The 22,928-nt window shown below is 44.3% G+C and overlaps 1 protein-coding gene across 1 annotated transcript in view; it reads right to left on the bottom strand.

Annotated features, from left to right (window-relative positions):
- The window catches only part of pkd1a (polycystic kidney disease 1a), a 64,426-nt gene that overhangs the window by 12,691 nt on the left and 28,807 nt on the right, over nt 1–22,928 (bottom strand). Inside the window, exons 13-43 of the mRNA XM_047578707.1 lie at nt 22,280–22,542; nt 21,702–22,082; nt 19,497–19,979; nt 19,266–19,397; nt 18,541–18,716; nt 17,772–17,902; nt 15,002–17,619; nt 14,620–14,814; nt 14,213–14,509; nt 13,659–14,059; nt 12,766–12,940; nt 9,825–9,977; nt 9,188–9,328; nt 6,374–6,695; nt 6,062–6,278; nt 5,781–5,940; nt 5,542–5,694; nt 5,252–5,396; nt 4,550–4,876; nt 4,275–4,363; nt 3,689–4,004; nt 3,155–3,332; nt 2,746–3,010; nt 2,476–2,671; nt 2,149–2,319; nt 1,913–2,056; nt 1,608–1,818; nt 1,376–1,502; nt 1,158–1,268; nt 982–1,031; nt 429–640 (exon numbers count right to left, since the gene is read on the bottom strand). Coding sequence (XP_047434663.1) covers nt 429–640; nt 982–1,031; nt 1,158–1,268; nt 1,376–1,502; nt 1,608–1,818; nt 1,913–2,056; nt 2,149–2,319; nt 2,476–2,671; nt 2,746–3,010; nt 3,155–3,332; nt 3,689–4,004; nt 4,275–4,363; nt 4,550–4,876; nt 5,252–5,396; nt 5,542–5,694; nt 5,781–5,940; nt 6,062–6,278; nt 6,374–6,695; nt 9,188–9,328; nt 9,825–9,977; nt 12,766–12,940; nt 13,659–14,059; nt 14,213–14,509; nt 14,620–14,814; nt 15,002–17,619; nt 17,772–17,902; nt 18,541–18,716; nt 19,266–19,397; nt 19,497–19,979; nt 21,702–22,082; nt 22,280–22,542 — 8,940 coding nt within the window. The remainder of the gene's footprint in view (nt 1–428; nt 641–981; nt 1,032–1,157; nt 1,269–1,375; nt 1,503–1,607; nt 1,819–1,912; nt 2,057–2,148; nt 2,320–2,475; nt 2,672–2,745; nt 3,011–3,154; nt 3,333–3,688; nt 4,005–4,274; nt 4,364–4,549; nt 4,877–5,251; nt 5,397–5,541; nt 5,695–5,780; nt 5,941–6,061; nt 6,279–6,373; nt 6,696–9,187; nt 9,329–9,824; nt 9,978–12,765; nt 12,941–13,658; nt 14,060–14,212; nt 14,510–14,619; nt 14,815–15,001; nt 17,620–17,771; nt 17,903–18,540; nt 18,717–19,265; nt 19,398–19,496; nt 19,980–21,701; nt 22,083–22,279; nt 22,543–22,928) is intronic.

Raw genomic sequence — 22,928 nt, 5'->3', positions numbered from 1 at the left:
TGGTCTGAGGATACTGAGCTGCAAATGAAGCCGAAAACGAGACCAGTTTCTCAAATTACCTCTTAAGGCTGGCTTCAATATCTAATCAATCATCACACTGTGGTTGGAACTTAAAAAAAAGAAAATAAATGTATGTGTGTGTGTGTGTGTGTGTGTGTATATATATATATAAAATGTCTAATCAACCAAAGATTTTGCAGCCCCTTTGCAGTACCTCCACCAAGCCCCTAGGGGCTGCGAACTCCCTGTGGAAGACCTATGCTTTATGGAGCCATGGCCTTAGCAAAAGTTCTAACAATTCACTTCTAGTTTAGGAAACGTTTACATAAAACATCTGCAGTTATTGGGCACAGATCTCTTTAATGATGCCAAATGAATAAAGTTTATTAAGACGTGCAGATTTTCAGTGTGTAAACAGGCTTGGTTACCAGAAGAGGTGAAATATTTGCCAGGTTGTTCGGTGTCCTCGTCATCATCAGGGTTAAAGTTCATGTCGACGCCCAGGTGCCTGCTACCCTGACCCCTCTTTAGCCTGGGCAGCCCTGCTCCGTGCCCCGCCCCTCCAACCACAGACACGTCACTCAGTGGCTCCGGCCAATCCCTGTCCTCTGTCTCCTCCTCCATGTCCCAGCTCTCCTCACTGAAATGCACCGTGACATGGCTCTGTCAAGCGACTACAGCAAATTATTCAGTCTCTCTGAAAGTCGGTTTGTTCATTCAGATTAAAAAAAAAAAAAACGGTGACAAGGGAGAAAACATTTTGTTCATTTCACATTCAAGAGAGGTCGCTCTGAATGAAATCAGTTTTGATTGTGAAAGCCTCTTTTTCAGTACAACTCTAAACACTAAATTACAAACTATTTTCACTTTTCTATTCTTTTCTTTTTTCTTTCATCTTGACATTGTCTGACAGTTGGCAGTTACATTTGGTATTTGTTTTCCAGCAAATCATGTTTTATATAAAACTGCAGGGAAGTGTACCTTTTGGTTGATGGAGTGGGCAGATCCACATTGGTTTCCTCTGAGTTGGTCTGCGAAAACAAGACAGAAGGATGGATTGATAAATGCATAGACAGACTAATGACTTCACAAGGGAAGAGTAAAACATTTTTTTTAGCCAGACTTTTAAATCTCAGTGGCTTCTTGAGAGACCCTACCTCGCCGTTAAAAAAGAGAAAGGAGCTTCCTGCCATGGAGTTGTCCAGGAAGTCATCGATCTCCACGGACTCCTGGTCCACTTGTGGTGGTAACTGCTCGACAGTCACACACTAATAAACACACAGACACACGTCCACACAGAGAAAACGTTGAGCTTCACGTTTGACTTAAGGGAGAGGAACTTTCCGTGCTCCAGTTTTGGGCGGCCTTATGTTACCTTGCTGCGGCTCATTCTGAAGAGAGTGAAGACGAGCAAGTAGAGAGGGTAGACGATCAGACAGGTCACCACGCCGGCCGCCACTGTCTCTCCGTTTAATGAAGATAACCGAGCCACGGCCCTCGGGCTGCAGGACAGTATAATATTCAAATGTGGAAACCACAATGTGCAAGGTGGGAATTCATTAAGACTGGTAAAAAAAAGAAAAAGAAAAAGAAGCACAATGTTATACCTGTATCTTTTGTCCACTACAATGCTGTACCACAGAGTGTTGGCCAATATGAAGAGCTGCAGTAACACAGCACAGCATGTGGCCCTCTGCAGGCGGGTGAAGGGACTCCGGGGAGGCCTGTCCCACAGTGACAGCCACAGGTGACTCTCGCAGAGCGCCCTCTGCAGCTCACACCTCAGGAGACGAGGCAGTTGACGAAGTACAGCCTCCTCTGCCAAGAAGAAAAAAAAAAAAAAACGAGTGGCCAGAAATAAGATGGAGTGAACCAGCTGCTGTCATTTACTGATTTGAAAGGAGCTCCTTACCAGAGGCCTCCACCTCAATTTCCACCTGTCCACCAGTTCTCTCATTGTCAACGGAGAGCCACTCCTCAACTAGGAAGTAGTAGCTGCTTCCCGTCTGCAGGTCTTTTACCAAGACATACTGTAGCATCCACGCAGGAGACAAACCTGAGGGGAAGGGTAGCCAGTGACAGTTACAACAGACACGCTTAAATATAGTCAGGTCTTTGCGATTACAGCTCTCTGTTGTACAGCTTTACCCTTATTGTCGTGGCAAATCCGGATTTTCCAGACACTACCCAGGCTGGTGTCTGTGGCAATATGAAAGATGTCGAGAGCATTGCGAGTGAAAGCTTCTCTGCTGTCCAGATGACGGTGTCCACTGTGGCTCTCCCGTCCATATAAATTGATTCCCACATGAGCCGTGGTGCCTGGAAGGACAGAGACTCATTCGTATTAAATTAGAGTTTGATGATAACATAATTACAGCACTTGTGAACCGGGGACACGCGATTCTTTCCTGTAATTCACAGGCAGGAAATCAAGGCATCAGTTCAAGACCATTAAAAGTGAAGCATGCCCCTCACCTGCCCCTCTGCTGTACCCAGTCTTCACCTGGACCTCGTACTTAAATAGTCCATCTTGGCCACAGAGTGGAACCACACCAGCCCGGCGAAGATCCAGCTGGTCCAGCTTGTGCAGGATGGCCGCCGCTACCACGTAGCTTAGCAAGCCCAGTACACACACCAGCAGCACCACCAGACTGGGTGCGCCTGAACGCTCCTGAGGAAGGAAAGCAACGGTTTTCATTCACTGCATCTACACAAAGAGCGAATGTTTGTTTGGGTGATACCGACTGGTGCTTTGAAGCTGATGGCGTTGGGTGGTACAAACAGCCCAGCGGCGAATACAGTGAGGTGTCTGGTGCGGCAAACTGCTTTGCTGGAGGTGGTCTCTGCCAGGGGCACCATGCCATCTGTCCTCCACTGCTTCTCACTCTCACTGAAGTACTGACACAGAGACGCAAAAACGCCGACCTCCAGATGAACGCCAACAGGCTGAGAATACTGGCTGCAGGATGTGCTCACGTTGATGAAATAGTCCAGGGTTGTGTCGTAGGACCTGAAAGAAAGGTGACACGGTGATGATGTCCAAGATAAATTTTTAAATACGGACTTTTCTAAAAAAAGCTTTGATGCCAGCCATTGCAAAACTCCGACCAGTACACGGTGCAATGCAACGGAGCAGAATGAGCAGGGCTCTTACTCTGGTGACAGGAAGAAGGTGTATTTCCTGTGGTCAAGATCTTGTCCCCTGGTCATACTGAGTTTGATGCGCTTTTTGTACGTGCAGTTGAATTCGTTCGGCTGCTCGTGGGAGTGCAGGTAGGCGGTGATGTACGGCTCCTCCTCGTCCTTCTCCCTTTCATCCTTCTCTCTTGAATCTGAGAAGAGAAAATAATGAGAGCAGAGAAAAAAGGAATAAAACAGAGACAAGTGTAAAATTTTAAACAACATTTATATTTAACCTCTCATGTCAGTCTGTATTCATACATGTACTGGGAGATAGTAAAGCACTTGATTATAGTTATACACAGCCGCTTGCACATAAGGCAAAACTACAACTAATTCCTTTTAGTAAAAAGGACGCAGCTGCTACATTCACCGAATAGTACTCGTAAAGTACAAGTAAGTACTAGTAAATATGAGCATGGTTATTTGTACTGGACGCATAATATTGCTCAACTCTTCCTATCCACGTGCCCACCCTCAATTTATGCAGTGAAATGAGAGCGCTCACCATCTAAAGAGGTGAAGTTCAGCTGCACAAACAGCCCTGCCTGCCTGTTGTTGTTTCCTGTGCTGACCCGGACGATAACAGAGTCACAGTGGCTGATGTTAACAGCTCCAGCGGGAGGGACTCGACCAGAGCCAGAGCCCTCAGCACCCACTTCGCCACTGCTGCCATTCTTAACAGCAACAGTGATGGCTAGACTATCGTCAAGTCCAGAGATTGGGATCTGGGTGCCGTTTTCAGTGCGAAACTCCATGGATGCCACCTCCGTTGAGATGTTGTAGTTTTCCACATAGTTGAACGGGAAAGGGTTAGACTCCACCTGGGGAGACCAAGAAGGAGGGAGAGAAAAACATAAGAGGATGTGAAGAGTGGAGGAAATTTTACCTCCAAATAGGAAGACATCAACTAAAAAAAAGAAAAGGACCACTCTTGACAAGCTATTTCAGTAAGTGTGCGGCGATGAAAGACTTTGGCACCGGCAGCTTTCACTCTGCTAAGTTCTTTGACAGTGATAAAGAGACAGGGAAAGTTCAAGAGGAATATTTTGCTCTCAACTCTGTACTTCCGATCATTTCAGATGTTTTCTTACCTGAAAAAGCAGCTGCATGATGCTGTTTCCTGCAGCAGCTCTTCCAAGACTTTTGTTGAAAGCTCTGGGGATGGAGAAGCGCTGGCACTCTACAAAAACAAAGAGGAGAACATTACCTGCTAACATGAACTGTCGCGATCCCTGTGATTGTTAACAGTCCCGTTTTTAATGTACACCATCGTAATGTATGAGTTCTGGTTGACACACGTATCACATTACATTGTGATAGTTGAAGAACCGTTTATTATCGCATGACACTGAGCACAATCGCGAACCTGGACTGTTGTTGCCTTGGTAGCAGAGCAGACTCTGGGGATCTGCTAGTTTTCCTGTGGCAGCGATCTCAGGTCCCCTCAGTATGAGCGGCTCCTCGTTGAGCACGCGGGCGTGCATGAGGATCAGCATGAGGACCGAGGACAGGCTGTAAGCCTTGGCTGCCACGCGCAGAGGGTGTGGCTCCAGCGAGGAGGGCGAGGCCTCCAAAAGGGTGTTCCCATGCGCCTCACCAGAGGACGAGGTGGAGGGGGCTGAGGGGGAATCCAGGTAGGTGGGCTGCAGGTAGGAGTGGGAGGCTGTCTGGCTGACCTGGTGGATCAGACCACCTGGACAGAGGGAGGGTGAAGATAGGAGATAAGGTTACTAGCTAAAGAAGGGGAGATAAGTACATGAGAAGTAGAAATTTCCACAGACACGTGTTTCCATCACACATATATTAAGAGGAATGGTTAGTTGGTCCTGCGGGCCACCGTGGACTGAGTGACAGACTTAAATCTGTGAGAAGGACCACCCTAACCACTTAAATCTTCCCCCGGGTGCAAAGGAGCTTGTTTTAAGCAACAGCTTTGAAAAGGCATTGTTGAAACATGATTTGCTGTTACAATAGGTCCTTGTTGGATTGTGCCGCAACACTCAGACTGATGAGTTTCTGTCTGAAAGACAGAAACACTTACAGAGACGCAGGAATCTGTCTTTCTTACCCATGATGTTCAGGATGTTGTCAGCTATCTCAGTGGGGGTGACAGTGCCCTGTTTGGTGTCTGTCTGCAGAATCTCCAGCATGGACTCCAGCTTGTTTAGAGTGCTGTTCTGACACTCCTCACAGATGAACTCTCGACTCACCGCCTGGGAAACACATATGATCATTTGTTTGCATTCTAGATAGTTCTCTTCTTTCTTTAACTGCAGGTACTTTCAGATTTCCTGTTTTTCTCATTTTTTTTTTGTTTTTCCTCTCCCACCACCTCCCCTTAACTCTCATCCTGCTCACCGTGCACTGTGCCAGAGCAGCTGATGTCTGCTGGATGTCGTTGACAGTAGTCAGGTCTAGAGCTGTCAGAGCTCTGGTGATGTTGCTGCGGACTCTCGCTCTGTAACTGCGCTCATCTTTTGACACCCGTGTTGACTCCCTGGTCTGCTCATACTGAAAACAAACAGAAATACAGACAGAGGCTTCATATATAATGCGTGCATCCTTCAACCAGTCTGGAGTGGCTGATCTTCTCTTACCTCATTTAGGACTGTAATAAGAGCCAGTGATAACTCTCTGACCCTCTGGGAGTCTCCCTGCTCCAGCAGTGTTTTGAGTTTGGTGTCGGTCAGCTCGAACAGCCAGTGGGGAAGACTGTTGTACTCAGGGGGTGGATCAGGGATTACAACCTCAATGGATCTGCAGAAAAACACACCAGAAAATGAGGCACTTCAGTAACATAGAGGCTTGGGGTAAGACAGCATCTAACTCCCATCACTGCTGCTCATATGAACAAAAACACGGAGCAAAATGTGGTTACTTGTTTAGTGCCATGATGGCAGCTCCTTGGTGGTCTTCCACTGTGATGGACACGTTCACACGGTGTTGGGCCGTGCTGAAGCCTGGAGGCAGGAAGGCAGTGTGGTCCGGGCTGCTGCCTTTGTACACGCAGAAGTCCTCACAGTAGTCTCCTTTGCAGCGCATCACCAGCAGACTGTACAGCAAAGGGGTTTCTGAGTCCCCCAGATCACTGTAACCTGCCGATTGAAGACAATGGGAAAGACTTAGAGGACATGTGAAAGAAGAAGAAAGCAGGTTTGCGAAGGCGCGGCCAAAGCTCTGTTCCTCCTACCTGAGCAGTTGAAGTGAACTCGGTCCAGCAGCGTGCGTATCCTCCACCCTTCACCGTCCCCAACTTCATACTCAACTCTGCCTTCCCCTCCCACACTCAGGTGGCACTCTCCACCTGCTGGGGGCATATTATGGGACAGTGTGATAGAGGCGACGCCCTCGCCGTCCAGAGTGCTGTCGGTCACATGCAGGGTGAAGGTGTAGGAATCTTCATGCCGCAGGACGCCCTGCCGCAGCACCAAATTCATGCCGTCACTTCCTGTGGTGGTGGATGTGGAGTCCAGGACCAGAGTCTCATTCTGCAGTGTCTTGGCACTCCAGCGCTAAGACGAAGGAAGAGGGAGACAGTTGGTGATGGTAAGCTGCGTTTGATAAATCACTTGAAAGTATGAGCCATTTAGAAATTGAATGAGGAGCAATTAGCCAGCCTAAAAGCTTCCATTAAAGGTAGGGTAAACATGTTTCTTTCTCAGACACGTTTGATGGCTGCCTGACACTGGTTGGTTTAATTCAGAGCAAACTGGTGCCAGCAGTGATGGGCTCTCCCTATTAGAAAATTGATTATTCAGGAAGCTGAAAAGCTACGGTGGAAATGTCTAGCATTAAATGTTGGCATTCTTATGTAAGTTATGAAAAAGGGGTTTGGCAGTAGCAGTAGTAATGGAGCATAACAGACAGTGCTCGAAAATGTGGATATTGTTGAGACTGTGGCATTTGATCAGATTAAACAAACAGGATTAAAATGTTAATTAGTGAAATTTAAATGCACAGACAGCCCAGACTGACTTAAAAATGATCAGAAACGAAGGAAAATACCTTTGTCTGGACCAAAACGTTATACTTGAACACACTGCAAATACTACAGCCAACAGCGAGGTGACAGATACATTCTGTGCCTGGGTAAAAGGAAATAAGTCTTGGGAGTTGGAAGAGCTTTTATCAGCCGGGAGGCTAGGAGCTACAGACCGTCGTACAGAGCTGTCCTCTCCTGAATCATGCTTAGCAGTTGGTCTGAAGTTTATTTATTCTAGATGATCATGTCATGGTAAAGAATGTACTTAAACGTTCAGATTAGATCAAGATGTGAAACAGCCATACGTGTACTCTTTCCTTACATTTGCGACTTTCATTTCTCTTCATGTAGTGATTCTCTAAGCTGATCAGAGGCTGGTGAGGAGAGGAGGGGCTTGGTGCGCTCGTAAGATGCTCTGTTACAAGGATCTTGTTACATCTTGATAAAGACTTCTACTGTTTCCAGCCTTGAGGCAATTAGCAAAACTGACTGACGTCTGATATTCAAAATACAGACATGAACGAGGCATTCTGATCTAAATCTTTCTTTATTTTTTGAGGATAAGAGCTTAGTATTATTATTCCTTATAGACGCAGGAAGATCTAATTTATACTTTTAAGCTATACACTAAGAATTTAGGTCACATTTGACTCCAATTAGTATTTTTCTGTTAATTCTAACTTTTTATTTTCAGGAATATTTCTAAGGTAAACACATATTCTATATTTTCGTAATAATGATGAAAATGTAATCCATGTATGTGCGTCACTTCTATTTTACTTTTCTTTTTATTTGCACACACTCCTTAAGAGTTACTGGAGAAAAAGAATATTTATTTTCTCAGAAACTCAATTTGGAAATGAATCTACAGTGTGACAAATCCACGAGGGTCTGCATTTTGCACTGACTGTTACTTTTATGGTTACTGTTATCGGCTGTGAGTTTTATGTCGAACACAAAGTTGTAGTTGTGACCAGACTCTAGACAATGAATTCCCTGCCACATATTTTTGTATTCTTGTGTCCATGTGGGAACTGAGAAATTAGAATTTCTTCAGTCCGCTAACCGGCTACGCTACCATCTACTGGAGGATTTAGTTTGAATTCAAATAATCATCTCATTTTAAAAGCTTAGATTACTTTGAAGATTCTGACTAATAATAACATATGATGTCTTAAGACTGTATTAATCTCAGGAGAATATTCAGTAGCTACCTGGCATTGTGTAAATGAGCTCCTTTACTGCTGTGATAAACATGTTAATGCTTCAGTACATGAAAATGCGCTGCTGTGCATGTTAGAGTTAGCCTTTTCTGTCGTTTCTTGTCATGCTGTGTATTGCCATTGTCTCCAATGAGAAAGAGATGGAATAAAAAAGTGGAGGAAACGAGACCAAATTCCAGAGCTATTAAACAGCATCATTACCTCTGTGCTTGGAAAATATGGTGATTAAGAGATCACAGACAAACTCGACAACTACTACAAATCACTGAAGGTCTACAGGTAATACTGGCCACGTGGAAATAGTTTGTTTATGTTATTTCTGTCTCTACTAATCGGTGCTAAATGCTGTTATTAAGAAGTGCTCTGTATCTCTCGAAAGCTACTTGATACCACGTTGAAATTTACCCCCGCACAGAATGTGTGTAGCCAAAGCGCACTCATAAAGTGTAAGTGACTGAGGTTATATTGCAGCTGAGCACGCTGAGCTGGTGTTTTTATCTTTTAAATTGTTTCCTTGTGCTAGCTGGGACACAACTTATTCGCTCTGGCTCCACTTGAACAATGACCTCATTCTCACACCCACACACTACTGCCTGTTTCACAAATCCCAGGGAAAGTCTGAATAGAGCAGAGAGGAGAGAAGAGGTGGAGCAACAGGATGAGAAAGAAAAAAAGTAAGAAAAAAGGCCTGGAAATGGCGACTTCACTGTCAAGGAGCACTGACCTCATTTTGCTGAGACACACAGAATCACATTTAGTCAGATTGTGCGCATGTGCCTCTGTGTAAGTGTGTGCTTACCCCGCGGTGAAAGCCCTCGCAGTTGGTGCAGGTCCCCCTGAGATAGACATATGAGTTCAGGCTGACCTCGTAAATGGACTGCGCCTTACAGGACACACACTCCAGGAACACCGTGGGAATGTGGCCACTCTGGATGTACACCTGTCAAACACACACACACACAACACAGGCAACAAATGTTAGTGTGATGCTGTCAACCCCTACCCAAACAAACCAGAGACCTTTGTCTGATTCAGTCTTTCAGTCTTTTTTGTGTATGCCCCATAAAGTATGAGCCACTACATGTTGTGTTAGAGCAACTAAGCTAAAAACTAAAACCAACTAAGAGGGATCCAAGTGAAAGTAAAACTCTGAGGCTGTGGTTTGTCATATTCTTTTACTTAGTTCCACTCCATACTTCCCCCCCGGTGATCCACATTCCTCTGATTTTGGTCCCATCTGACTTTTTGCCATTTCGTTGAATCTGTCTGACTGTCTTACAGGCAGCTCCCACACCATTGTTATCCATTTAACCAGAGATATAGACATGAGTATTCATATTAGCAGTTAACAATTTAATAAGTGATTGATTACTGTCTGTCCACAGAGTGATTTGATTGATTAGTATGATGATGCACATGAGATCACGTTCACTTACAGTCTGTTTGGTGAACTCTGGTGCCATGCAAGATTTGCTGATGGTCAGTTTGAAAACGTACTCGACGTCTACCGTGAGGTCAGAGCCTGAGATTCCCAGCACAGGAACATTGGAGCCCAGGCTGAAGTTCAGACTAGAGCAGTGCTCTGGACTCTGCGAACAGAAGGTGTAAGAGTGTAAAAAAAAAAACAACATTAAGATGTTCAAGTGGAGCAATCATTGAGTTAAACATGTCATTTGAACAAAGATATATCTCTTTTCAATACGAAAGTCAGACCACTTGTCACTGATGCCACAAAGGCAGATACATGCTTTTTAAACAAGCTGTTTTGTCTGTTTCTTTTAACAGGAAGGAACCTTGAGCAGAAATCAGCTTATACAGGAGCCATCTGCCAGAGAGAGCAAGCAGATCCATTCATACATTTAATCAAAGCATACATGCAGCATATCTACATGATACAAACAGTAGACTTAGACAGACTTTAATGATCCACAAGGGAAATTAATTGATCATAGTAGCTTAATTGCCACAAAACGATGAGCTGTTATACAGGAATGTTATATGGAATAAAATTAGTTCTGTATCATTCACTGTCTCAGCGGAGCTGAATCATTCTGCTGGAGAATGAGCTCCTGTGACCCTCAAATGTTTGCTGTAGTGGATGGGATGGACTGTCCATAATGGAGAGCAGTTTATCCAGTGTCATCCTGTCCCTCACTGAGACAAATGACTCCAACTCCCTACCAATCCCTTGTCCAGCCTTTCAGGATCAATTTGTTGATCCTACTGATGTCTTTTTTTGCTGGTATTACTTCCCCAACAAACCACAGCAAAGAACAGGGCACTCACTACAACAGACTGGTAGAAAGACTCTAGTAATTCACTGCACACACTGAAAGGTGTGCATGGGGGACTGATAATAGATAAAAAACAATCGATATAGCCTGCATTCCAAAGTAGACAACCTTAGTGGGTATACAGTGTGCTCTTGGAGCTATTGTTAGAGAACAAACAAGAGCACAGGAACATATAAATATGCCAGTACTTGTTATATTACACGTGACTAGGCTGGCATGATGAGGTATCACACGCAGGTTGCAGGGTGGGTGGGCAGGGCCGTGGAGCCAGGATCGTACCTGAGACATACGAAGTCGGAACATTTCTTCCTCTCTCAGTAGGATATGCTGCTTTCCTGCATATTTTAGAACCATTTTTCATGCCCTCTTCTTTATAAAGCCTCACCTCATTTAGCATTTTCATGCACCTGGCTTTTCATTTTATATTCCCTCTGTTAATATCTTCACAAGATAAGTTCCTGGTGAGGTGTGTTTTTTCCCCCCAACATTAAACAGGACGCATCCTAATGCTGATATGAGTCTACGGTATCACCTTGGCTGTCTCACGTGTAGAAGCCATCACATTTTTGGAGCTGTATTCTTAAAACTTTGATGGATATTTCATGTAAGCTGGGACATCCAGACACCCCGACTTCAGTTTTGTGTTTCAAAGAAAAACAGCCTTATAAATACAGTTAAAACCGTGAGAGTACGGCCTTTGTAACACCACTTTCACACAGGTTCATTTCACCTAATTGGTTGACTGTGTGGTTGGTCGTGGTACAGCACCACTAATTGGAGACGTATAGGTATATGTTACAAGTTCCTCCAGCACAATGCAAAGGAATCAATCAGACCTCTTTTAGTCTTACCAATACTGGATAAGTCTGTCCAAGAGTATAATGTGTAATTCTCATCCCTATATGCATAACAAATATATGTAATGTAAAAAGAAAAAGAAAAAAGAAAGCAACATTGTACTTTAAAGTTCTGTTGATGGCAGAAATACAGCTGCACCACCTTTTCCCCTCACCAATATTACCATTTCTTACAATAGTATCTGTATCCAATGTGAGGACAGCATAGGGCATTTGATGAACTTGTGTTGTGTTGACTCATTTTTCAGTTATGAGTTTCTCTGCAAAACAATTTCGTGCGGTCAAACTGAGCATCCTTCATTATCTTTGTCAGCGGTGCTGCACAGCTGTGTGTGTGTGTGTGTGTGATGTTGTTCAGTGTATGGTATGTATAATTGTTAGGGTGGGGAGCACAGCACCAGCTGTGGAATGCAGAGGTTATCTCTAAACAGTTACATAACCCTTTATATGCCTGCCCGCCCGCTTAAATGTACCGTGCACGCACATTTGAACTTGTGCCTTTGTGAGAGCATTCACTGATGCAATGCATTTTAGATGTTACACTTTCAAACACAACTTTTCCCTTATCCATGAAACCAAGTTTTAAGCCTCAAACAGCCCTTGGAAGGTCAGCCTCAAAATTAGAATGGCGCAAATTATCACCTTCAATGATAGACTCACTTAACATAATCTGGTCCTCACAATAACGGACATAACACACACACACACACACACACACACACACTCTGCCCTGTTCGACACACCCATCCCATTGGGCCTTATATTGCGGTCTTCTGCTGCTCTGGCAGAAAGCGCTCCCGCCCAACCAAAGAAGCAGTGAGAGTGCAAAACACTTAATGAACACACACAGCCCACACTCAACACTAAACAAAAAGTAATTGTCCTAAACCAAGCTCTCCTCTTCACCATCAAGGCTACTAAGCCTCTTTAAAGATAATTGCAGTCCTCAGGAACAGATGATCATTAGGTAACTTTTTCTGAGCCTTCTTTACACATCAACTCTCCTTTGAATTCACAGTAAAAAACAATTTTTTTCGATGCAGTTATATTCTTGCAGCTGAATATTTTATTACTTCAGTGCGTGTGACCATCACCGGCCCTCCCTGGGAACTACCTTGTTGATCTTTATTGAGTAGAATGACCTTGTGTGGCAGGGAGGGCAGTGCTGCGCTACACCTCTTTATCGTATTTTGATGGAACAAGGGTTTTATGACATGTCAATGTACCTCCTGCTTCATGTCCGCCCGTACTGTATAACTGCTTTCACACTCCCAGCGGTAGACGAGCCGTGACTGACTGTCTGGATCCATGTTGGGGTCGTACGACTTTTCTGCACTGAGCAGCAGGTCCTGTGTCCTCGACCACACCCGGTACGTGCCACCTTCAATAATGGGCACGAGCCTGAGAGGACAACATGTTAAAACGAACGCATGATTATGATCTCATTGCTCTACAGATCAACAGAATTAAGTTGGAAAATATACTGAGGCACGTGTTAAATTATCGGTGAACCTATGCAGAGAATGGTGTGAGTACACTTCCCAAATTTCAACAATGTGCTGTGAGGACTTCAGGGTCAAGTCAATTAAGTTTTCTCGACTTATTTTTTCCCCCCTTTCTACTGCTTTAGCACACATGCCAGAGTACTCTGCTGAAAGACACATACATGGTTTGTTTAGGCCACAGGGTGAAACTGATCCTGATTTCTTCTGTTTTCTAAAACAGATTTTAATTAAGGTGACACTGTTTCTCAGTAGACGCATGTTTCACCAGTTTGAGCTTGAGAGGTGTCAAAAAGACTCAAAGACTGACTCACATTTAACATGTCACATTCTGAATGGAGCGTATTGAAAATAAGCTTCAACATCAGAAGTGGACCCAGTGGATTTTAGATGAATCCAATAAGACCACAAGCAACAAGTCTGATAAATATTTTGGGACCTTTCATATCAAACTTTGCACCACATTTTATTTATGAAATAAGTGTTGAAACTTGTCTAGAAAACAACAAATTACTGTATGGAAACTAAGGGTGCTTTCACCGATAGGCCGATCCAAACATCCTAAAATAAAAGCTCTACACTTAAACTTAGGCGTATGCTAATATCTAGCTTCTTACCTGGCAGCCATGACGTTGAGTTGCAGAGAGGCGGCTTTCCTTAGCGGCACACCTTTGTAGGACAGAGTGAACACCAAGGAGTAGTTCCCTGCTGCCAAAGCCATCTTAGGCAAAGACAGCTGCAGCCGCCTCAAATCCACTTCCATCGGCAGACGAATCACTTGGCCTTTCACCATGTTATTATCACAGGAGGATGCTGAGAGAATCTCCCAGAGGTACTGAGCTCCATAGCGTACGCAGCCTTTCAAGTCCACACTGGCCTCCAACAAAGCAGACTGGGAGCGCCAGATAGACAGACGAGGGGACTGAACCACATGCACTTCTGGCTCCTCGCACTCTAGTACACGGATGTTTACCTCCACCTGGGCCGGCACCCAGCTCACCAGGTTACTGCAGTTTACCTGTTGGTAGGGGAGGCGGTATGTTGATGTAATTACATACCTTTCACATAAAGTATCTGTAGAATATCTGTAACTCATATTTCAAGGACCAATAAAGAAATATTGTATATACTGTATCTACATGGAATAATGACTAAATGAAAAAAAACATACTTGGACCAAGTAGTGCCCCGGATGGCTGTACGCATAATCCACATTTGTGGTGTTGGTGTGAACTGGCATAGAACCATCCCCAAAGTCCCACGAGCACTCCACAGGGGATCTTGGTGTGACAGTGACTCTCAGGGTCACCGTCTTATTGATGAAAGTGTCCCATGGTAATGCATGCAGGACTGCACTCCTCAGCAGGTTCTGCACCAGTATGTGCTTGGTGATTTCCTGGTGTTGCAGGTTGTTAATGGCCTTCAGGTAGATGGTCAATATACCTGGTTCCTCTGGCGTGTAGTTCACCTGCAGTGTGTGAGTCATTGCGATATTGCGGTCACATGTCAAGCGTTTTTGTGATATATTGTGATGGATATATCATGATTGCAAAAGCTTTAATAAGTAATTGACCAAACCTCTTTGCCGACACATGGTAACTTCTTGTGGTGCAGATCAAAAGTCCATAGGAAACTGACGGGTTTGCCCGTCACGATGTTGGCCACAAACAACTTCTTTTCACCAACTGGGATAGCTGAACAGCATCCCTGGATGGTAAGGCCGCGCACAGGTTCAATCACGTCGATCTGGACATTGTGCTTCTTGAAACCCACCTGGATTGTTAAATTGAAACAGAAAACAACTGTGATTTACTTCTTTATTAAAGACAATATCACAAAAGTTGAACACATACTCAAGATATTGATATTAGTCATTCTATTTTAATTATTCCAGCTGTAAAATGCCTCTGTGGTGGTGCAGAGTACATTGTAGATGTAGTCGACAGTGTTTTTAAGTTACCTGGTTGTAAGCGGTGAGATTCACCATGTACTTGTCCACCCTGGTGAACAAGTGGCTGTAGGTTTGGTTTGGCTGAGGGAAGATAGTGACATCACCGCTGATGGTGAGGATCAAACTGACGTCTGTCCCTGCTACCATGGAAATGGTGAAGTCCACCCTTTCATAAACTGCTACAAATTTCTTGCTTGCCTTCAGCTCCAACCCTTGTATCCTGTCCTGAACAAAGAACTCCCTGGAAGCCACTTGCCCACTGACATCATTGGTGGCATTCAGAGTAATAATTGCTGTCTTTGGCTGTTGGAAAATCAGAGATGTTTGCCTCCCAGTTTCTATTCTTCCATCCAGCAGCCATGTCCACGTCACATCAGTTCCTGTCAGTGCCTCTCCCCGAAGTGAGACATTTACGCCTGTTCCCACGTAACTCTGATTAGTCACATTTGTAACTGAAAACCACAGACCAGAAATGACTTCCTGGACATTGATCATCTGTGATGCAACCTCTGAGCTCACTTCATTGAAAACCTCCACGGTCACTTGTTTTTGTCCATGACTGTTGAAGACGTGGGTCAACCAGGGCTTGTTCTGCAGCAGACTGTCCCCATCAATCGACCAGCGGTACTGCAAGTCTGAACCCTCAGTAGTCACTACTGTTAGGTTTGTTGAAGCATTGACTGCAACTGGGTTGTTGCTGACCTGCAGGTGCACACCTCCTGCTGGCTCGAGGAAATAGATGGTTCTGTTGACAGACAGCTGGCCCAGAAGGTTGGCTGCACGGAGAATGATGTCACATGGTCCTGGCTTGGAGAAATTCAGCTCTACAGTCTTCCCACTTATGTTAAATGAGCTTTCGGGGTCTAGCTCTCTGATGATGCTCCAAGAGAAGGTCATGTTGGTACCTTCCTTTAATCCTGCATGAAGGTGCAGAACACGGTTTGTAGAAAAGCAACAACCTTCCAATCCTGTGCCTCCACCTTCAGCGATTTCATCTGCGAGAATTTGCAGCCCCTCCAACTCACGTTGGACAAACAGGAAGATACTCGCTTGTGCCGTTCCTACGTCATTCTCAGCAATCACAATGATGTTAAACGTTCCAACAGAGCGGAAGGTGTAGAATGTAGTGTTCGTCTCTGGGATTGCAGTGCAGCGATCACACAGTATCCAGGAGAACCGGACACCATCTCCCTCCTCCATTTGGGCCTCAAAGTGGACTGAGGCATTGAGAGGAACATTTACCAAGCTGGCGTTCACCGTCAGCCCACGGATTGGTGCAAGCACAGTAACAGGCAAAACTGTGTCATTCTGGCTAACCATGTTGTTTGCTTTCAGTGTGATATTGTAGTTACCAGAGATGCTGTACCTATGGACGGGATTCTGTCCATTAAACACATTTCCATCTCCAAAATCCCAAATGTATGTGACACTGGAGGCCAAGGAAGAAGTCGTGAACATGTATGTAGCTCCACGTGTGAGGTTATTGGATTTTGTGCCATTATGTTGGATAACAACTGGTCCAATGGGCATCAGAACCTCAATCAGGGCACTAGTGTTACTGGTAGAGATGTTATTAAAAACATTTACTGTCACTATATAATGACCCGGGGTTTTATAGGTTGTCAGGGCATTCCCAGAACCATGGATTACTACAGGGTCTTCTTCTTTACCAAAGTCCCACTGATAGCTGTAGTTGAATTCTGGCTCCGCCCTTACTTGAAAATGTATTTTTTCTCCAACAGCATAATGGTATTTCTCAATGGTAAGGTTAATTTTGGTCAAAACCGGCTGCACGCACACCCAGTTGAAGAAATTGGCTTTGGTGGCCTTGTTGACCCCACTGGAAAGGAGCAGGGAGAGGCGGTAGTTACCACTTGTCAAGTACGTGTGCGAGACACTAGGGTTGCCAACTTGTGTCTCATTGGGGCTTCCGTCCCCAAAGCTCCATTTATAATGATGAACTGATGCATTACCAGACACCCAGGCTTGAAAGTTCACAGTAGTCCGTTCTTGAACACAACCAGATGGCTCCATCCTTATAACTTGGAAGACAAACACTTGAACTGGAATGATTGTCCAGCCAGAGCTCACCGCATTCATGGCAGTCACGTTTACTGTGTAGTTGCCGTCTTTGATGTAGCTGTGTGACTTGAAAGGTTCAGACGTGGTATAGACGGTGTTGTCACCCATCGAGAATGTCCATGTGATGTTATTACCAGAAGCAAGACGTGCCCACACCGTTGTAGGACTGTGAAGCTCTGTGGGAGAAGAACTTTCTGCTGTTAGATCTTCAATCTCCTCATATACAAACATGTCAGCACAAGCATTTCTCGAACTGATGGTGTTGTTCACTGATACACAGACACTGAAGTTGCCACTCTGCGCAAAGGTATGCGCCACACGTCGACCTTGTAGTGGGGGAGAACCATCTCCAAAGTGCCAGTCATAGTGAATGCCATATGGTGATGGCAGTGGGTGAGCCTCAAAGTCAGCTGATTTGCCAGCGAGCAGAAGCCGCGGCTCTGTTTGTATGACAACTTGAGTGAGGATGCTGTAGACGCTCATGTTGATGCTCTGACTGACATTCTCGTAACGATTGGACACTGACACCAGCGCTGTGTATATTCCTGTTCAGAAAGAGGTCAGAAAAGGGAGTTAAAAGAAAGTGAGCTACATTCTATTATCTACATGCATCTATTAAACATTGTACTTAAGCATAAACTAAGCTGTCTTAGTCATCACTGTATGCTAGTAGATCGAGACAAGGGTGCAGTGTTACCTGGCTGAGAGTACACATAGGTGATGTTGTTGCTTAGAAGAATTTGATTAGAGGAGTCTGGGCAGAGAAGGGAGGGAGGGTAAGGAGGCTTGTATTCAAATTCCTTATATCCACCATCACCAAAAGACCATCTGCAGCAGGATAGAAATGTAAAAACATTCAGTGGAATATGAAGCAAATGCGCACAATTTGATCGTGTAAACAGCTTTACGTCCCCACAACATGAGAAATACCAGTACACACAAACTCACGAAACAAACACGCATGCACGCAGCAAGTCAGTGGAAAGCTGGAAAGCAGGAATCTTTTCTGACAACCAGTAGGAGGTTTGTGCGAGTGGAAACTTAAAACTCAGGAAGCCTCTCTGGACGACGAATGTTGAGAGTGGAGGGAAACTAAGTGAAAAACTGCTCCAGAGCAGGAACAGTGAGAATGAGGGAAAAAGGGAGGGATGTAAAAGAGTAATAGAAACAGTGGAAGAAAAAGGAAAAAAGTACAAGGGAAACAGCCGCGCAGAGGGGAAAATTCTTGTCAGCAATCTTCTCTAACCACACAGTTATAAATCCAAGGCTCAGCTCTGACTTGACTGCAGTGCTATTATGGCACACAGGAAGACACAAACATAAAGGCATAGAGAGACAGAGGAGAAGAAACGAGGAAAAAAGAGAACAGGGCACACAGAAATAGAAATAAATGTACTTATATGTGTACTATACTATCAAGATGTACATTTATCTACCCATTATGCTGTCATCCCCACCCCTCTTACCGAAAGGTGGCCGCCACAGACATGTCCACGAGCACAGAGGTGGTGAGAGTCTGAGTGGAGCCCTGAGGGACAACATCTGGCACACCTTTGACTGTGAGGTTGGCCATGGGCTGCAGCCGGTCCACGGTTACGTTGAAATGCTCGGTAAGTGTGCTGACATGGTTCATGGCTGTCACCTACGTGAGACGTCACATGGTTGTACTTAACAAAATCGTGTCCAAGGTGGCCGTAACAGCAACATACAGTATGAAGCATATACAATCATTATGGATGTGTGTGTGTGTGTGTGTGTCTATATATATATATATATATATATATATATATCAACTGTGGATAAAATTGGCACTACATTGATAATCCATTCACTCAGCTCTTAAGCCATAACTGCAGTCATGGTCTTCTTAGTTCACTATGGACTCAGACTCAGCTTGCCTAATAACTGATAGAAAACATTGTAGTGAAACGATGAAATGCGGTTTAATTTGCATATAATTGGTTTCATTTGTGTGTCAATGTCTAGCTGAAAACCAAACCATGTATAATTATTACACAATTATTAAACAATTATTATTTCCTGTCTTTCTACCTTTCTATCACGTTCATTAAAGGCAAAAAAAGCCAAAAAATATACCTAAACAAAAAAAAAACAGTTATTTGAGCAGGTGTGATAACAGTTTGGCAACAATTTGACTCATGATGAATTTGAACATGGGACTGAAACTCACTGTGAGCTTGTAGATAGCGGCGTGCTGGTAGATGACATTGAGAACAGTGTTGTAATAGGTGAAGTAAGGCTTGTCATCAACTGTCCATTTAAATGTGGGACTGGAGCCTTCAAGCACTGATGCTGTGTAACTCTAAAAGACACGGAGAGCACAATGGAGCACATATAATATCAGTGTAAATTCAGCATAGCTATCAGTAAAATAGAAACAACGGTAGAAATGCACACTCACCACAACCGACTCCATCAATACCCTGTGTGCAGGATGCGGTTGCACCTTCAGTCCTCTGAGCGGCTCTTCTATGTGAACGATGGCCATCAGGCTGGCCTCCGTGACATTATTGTGGGCTTCCAGCTCCACCTGCACTGGACCTTTCCGTTCCTCCGAATCCAGGCTCAGATCCAGCAGCGCATACAGGCTAAGCTCTGCAACCTCGAGACCGGGCCCTGAGCTCAGACCTGGCTGATAGAGTGCCGGACTGGTCAAAAACTCCGGGGGACATTCACGCTGGAAAGTCACACTGTGATTGCTGCCACGCTGAGATGCCATTGTTATGTAGCGAGACTGCACGCGCAGCAGAAGCCGGGTGTCGTTGGGCTGCAGGTATATGGTACCATTACGGGGAAGTGGGTGCAGGATCGTCAGGCCTAGAGGTGGCACCACTCGCAACAGGCATGATGCTGAGGTTGGGTATGATGGCTCAGCAGAAGACACCTGGAAGTGGATACACTTCTTTGTAATTATAATAGTAATGCAATAGAAACACAATTATAAGGCATAAAGGACACAAAATAATTTAAGTTATATTAGCAGAAGCTGGAAAACTAAAAAATCACTGGTCACTCACTGTTAAAAGGTAATTAGCCTTTTAGTCAGAAGAACTACTGTTGTTGACTTGAGACAACTTATTGCCCATTGCAACAAAGTAACAAGAGTTACAACAACTTCAACTTGAAAAAAGCGCAGAAACTCATTAACTCTCAAAAATCTCAAAATCCGATCTCACCGCAGGTGTTTCCTCAGCGCGAAGTCATCCAAGTAAGTACATTTAATATGATTTTACCAAAGTCAGTTTATTTGTAGGCAGTGTGTATGATTCATCTAATGGCTCTCCGTCTCAGATAGTCCGCCAACACAACCTGGGATGAATATTTCATGTTTATTTCGTTGTTGGAAATACATTAGCGCCAGCTAGCTAGGGCTGGCGGAGTGAAAGCAAGTATTTAAGTAAGGTGATCAATTTTCCCTCGACATCTTGTCTTTTTTTGAGATCTGAAAATGTGTCTGTGCGGAATTTCAAAACTACTTTTAACTATGACGTCCTCCCCTCCCCCGCCGACCGATTTGCAACGCCCCCTCCCCAATCGCTGGAGTGCATGTTAAATTTACGTTTGTTTCATGTTGAGAATTGTGAAATGTGTGAGACTTGAAGTGATGCATAGTATGATTTTTCCTTTCTTTTTTCACTTCAGTGTTGGCCGTGCTGCGTAGGGCAACTGCCCTTCAATGACGTGGTCCTGCAAGTGTTGCAATTTGTCTTCGCCAAACAAACACACTAAATGTCCACTATAAACTGAAGCACTCTAATCATGCAACTAACTATCCTCTGTGTCTATGCAGACTGTGTGCTCCTTTAGTATGGGAATCAGGTCTGAGATGTGCACTCCCAGGGTCCATTCTCTCAAGAATAAACTGTTCAGTTAGAGGTATGGCTCAGTTAGGATGTTTCTGCATTTGGGCCCTAAGTATTGTGATTTTTTTTGCCATTGGACTATGTACTAAGGGGAAAATGAATGTAATGCCCTGGGTCACAACAGTTTTCTTTGTTTGAAGGAGGAGGAGGAGGAGACAGAAGGTCCCTCTGGGAACTCTGCCTGCAGCTTTAATTTGTATTTTATGTTGTAGAGTTTTTTTTCTTCCTCAAAGGAAGAGTGCTCTTCATTTTATGTATGTTACTGTTATTTATTCGAGGGACAGTGTAATTTCAGTTTGAGTTTGTTGTAGGGGTATTAATAAAGTTCCTTATTGAACCGCGTGTTGTATCATTTCATGTTGACCCAACTTGATTCACATTTGTAGGAACTTGAAAAAATACATTCAACCAACATGTCTTAAAATGATCTCAAATAGTATTTTTAGTCCAACTTAATTGATAGAGAAAGTTGAGTCAACTGACTACGTGATGCAGCAGCTCGTGTTTTGAAGTGTAGTAAAGTTTACACGATGAGATGACTGAACTTAACTCAGTCAAAGCAACAAGATGACTAGATTCAGTTAAGCTGAGTCAACTAATCTTTTGTAACAGTGCTTAAATACACAAAAATTGAATTCTTCCACAAAAACTACACTAAACGGGTCTGCATTCCTAAACGGCCTCCTCCTGTTGAACTCTGTCAGATGCATGCTGGGACATGACATTCAGCTAACAAGACTTACCAGCATGGTGTACAGTCCAGGCTGTGACAGACCAGAAGACAGCTGTGCTCCCTGCAGCTGGATTTTACTGTGTCCCACATAAAGCACTCTGATGGGGCAAGCTACGTCCTCCAGCCAGCGTCCCTCGCCATCCTCCACCAGCGCCTTCATGTCGAGCTCCGGGTCAGGCAGATGGTCCACGCTGTGGTTGGTTGAAGCGTCTGTTGACTGTCTAGTGCTGTTGATCCAGAACCACTCTGACTGGTTAAGGGCCAAAACAGGTTGTCGCCACAGTGAGTGTGGAGAGGACTGGCAGCGAAGAAGGGAGGATGGGCCAGCATCATGCTGCAAGGCGATTACATCCCCACGTGAAACCAGGATGTCCTCCAGTTGGTCTTGTATCTGAGAGGAATAAGGACCAGAGCAGTTTAATTCATAGCCAAAAATTGGATCGATACCAGCTTTTTTTTCTGTAAATAAGTGTCTTCATGCTTGACTCAAACATTAATCTAGCTCTACTTTATAGTAACACGGCCAATAGCTGCCGTCTCTTGATTTATTTATGAACCTCAAATGAAGGCACAAGTAAATCCTCTCACCAGTACGTGTGCAGCTGGTCCTGCAGGCAGAGTGAAGACCACCTCGTTCTGTAGAGTGTATCGAGGCCTGAAGGCTCCAGGTGGCAGGGGAAGAGCACGGGTGCAGTTAGGGCAAGAGGAGGGTTGGCAAGGACTAGAGAGGGGCAGGCACTTGCCTTGGAAGGGACACCACTGCTCTAGTCGGGGGCAAGATTGCGGATCACTGCTCTTGGTGTCATTGGGGACACAAACAGCTACCGTAGCACATGTTGGACCTTCACAACCTGGGAAATGAAGTGTATTAGTTTCTCTTTGAGAAATGAATGATTGAACATGTTACAAAATATCTTCATTCCTTATTTCATGTAACTGAGAATTCAATATGACGCTATGGGTTCTTTTTTCTTCAAGGCAAAAGATGTTTAAGGATTAGAAATAAATGTAACAAAAAAATCACACCTGAAAATGAAAGGGGAAAACATGGAGAAACGGATACGTCCGCTACATTACATCTAACAATTATGATGAACTGCAAAATGCAGATAAAAGCCAAAACTAACTGGATCAAAGGGATGAAATCAAACAAGTAAATCTCTCCAAAGCAAGCAACAACAGAGAGCACAATTTCCCCCAGGGATTAATCAAGCATTTATGATACTGATCTACTAAG

The sequence above is a fragment of the Mugil cephalus genome, chromosome 2 (genome assembly GCF_022458985.1).
Source record: "Mugil cephalus isolate CIBA_MC_2020 chromosome 2, CIBA_Mcephalus_1.1, whole genome shotgun sequence".
NCBI classification, from domain to species: Eukaryota; Metazoa; Chordata; class Actinopteri; order Mugiliformes; family Mugilidae; genus Mugil; species Mugil cephalus.
This window is presented reverse-complemented; position numbering and strand designations above follow the sequence as displayed.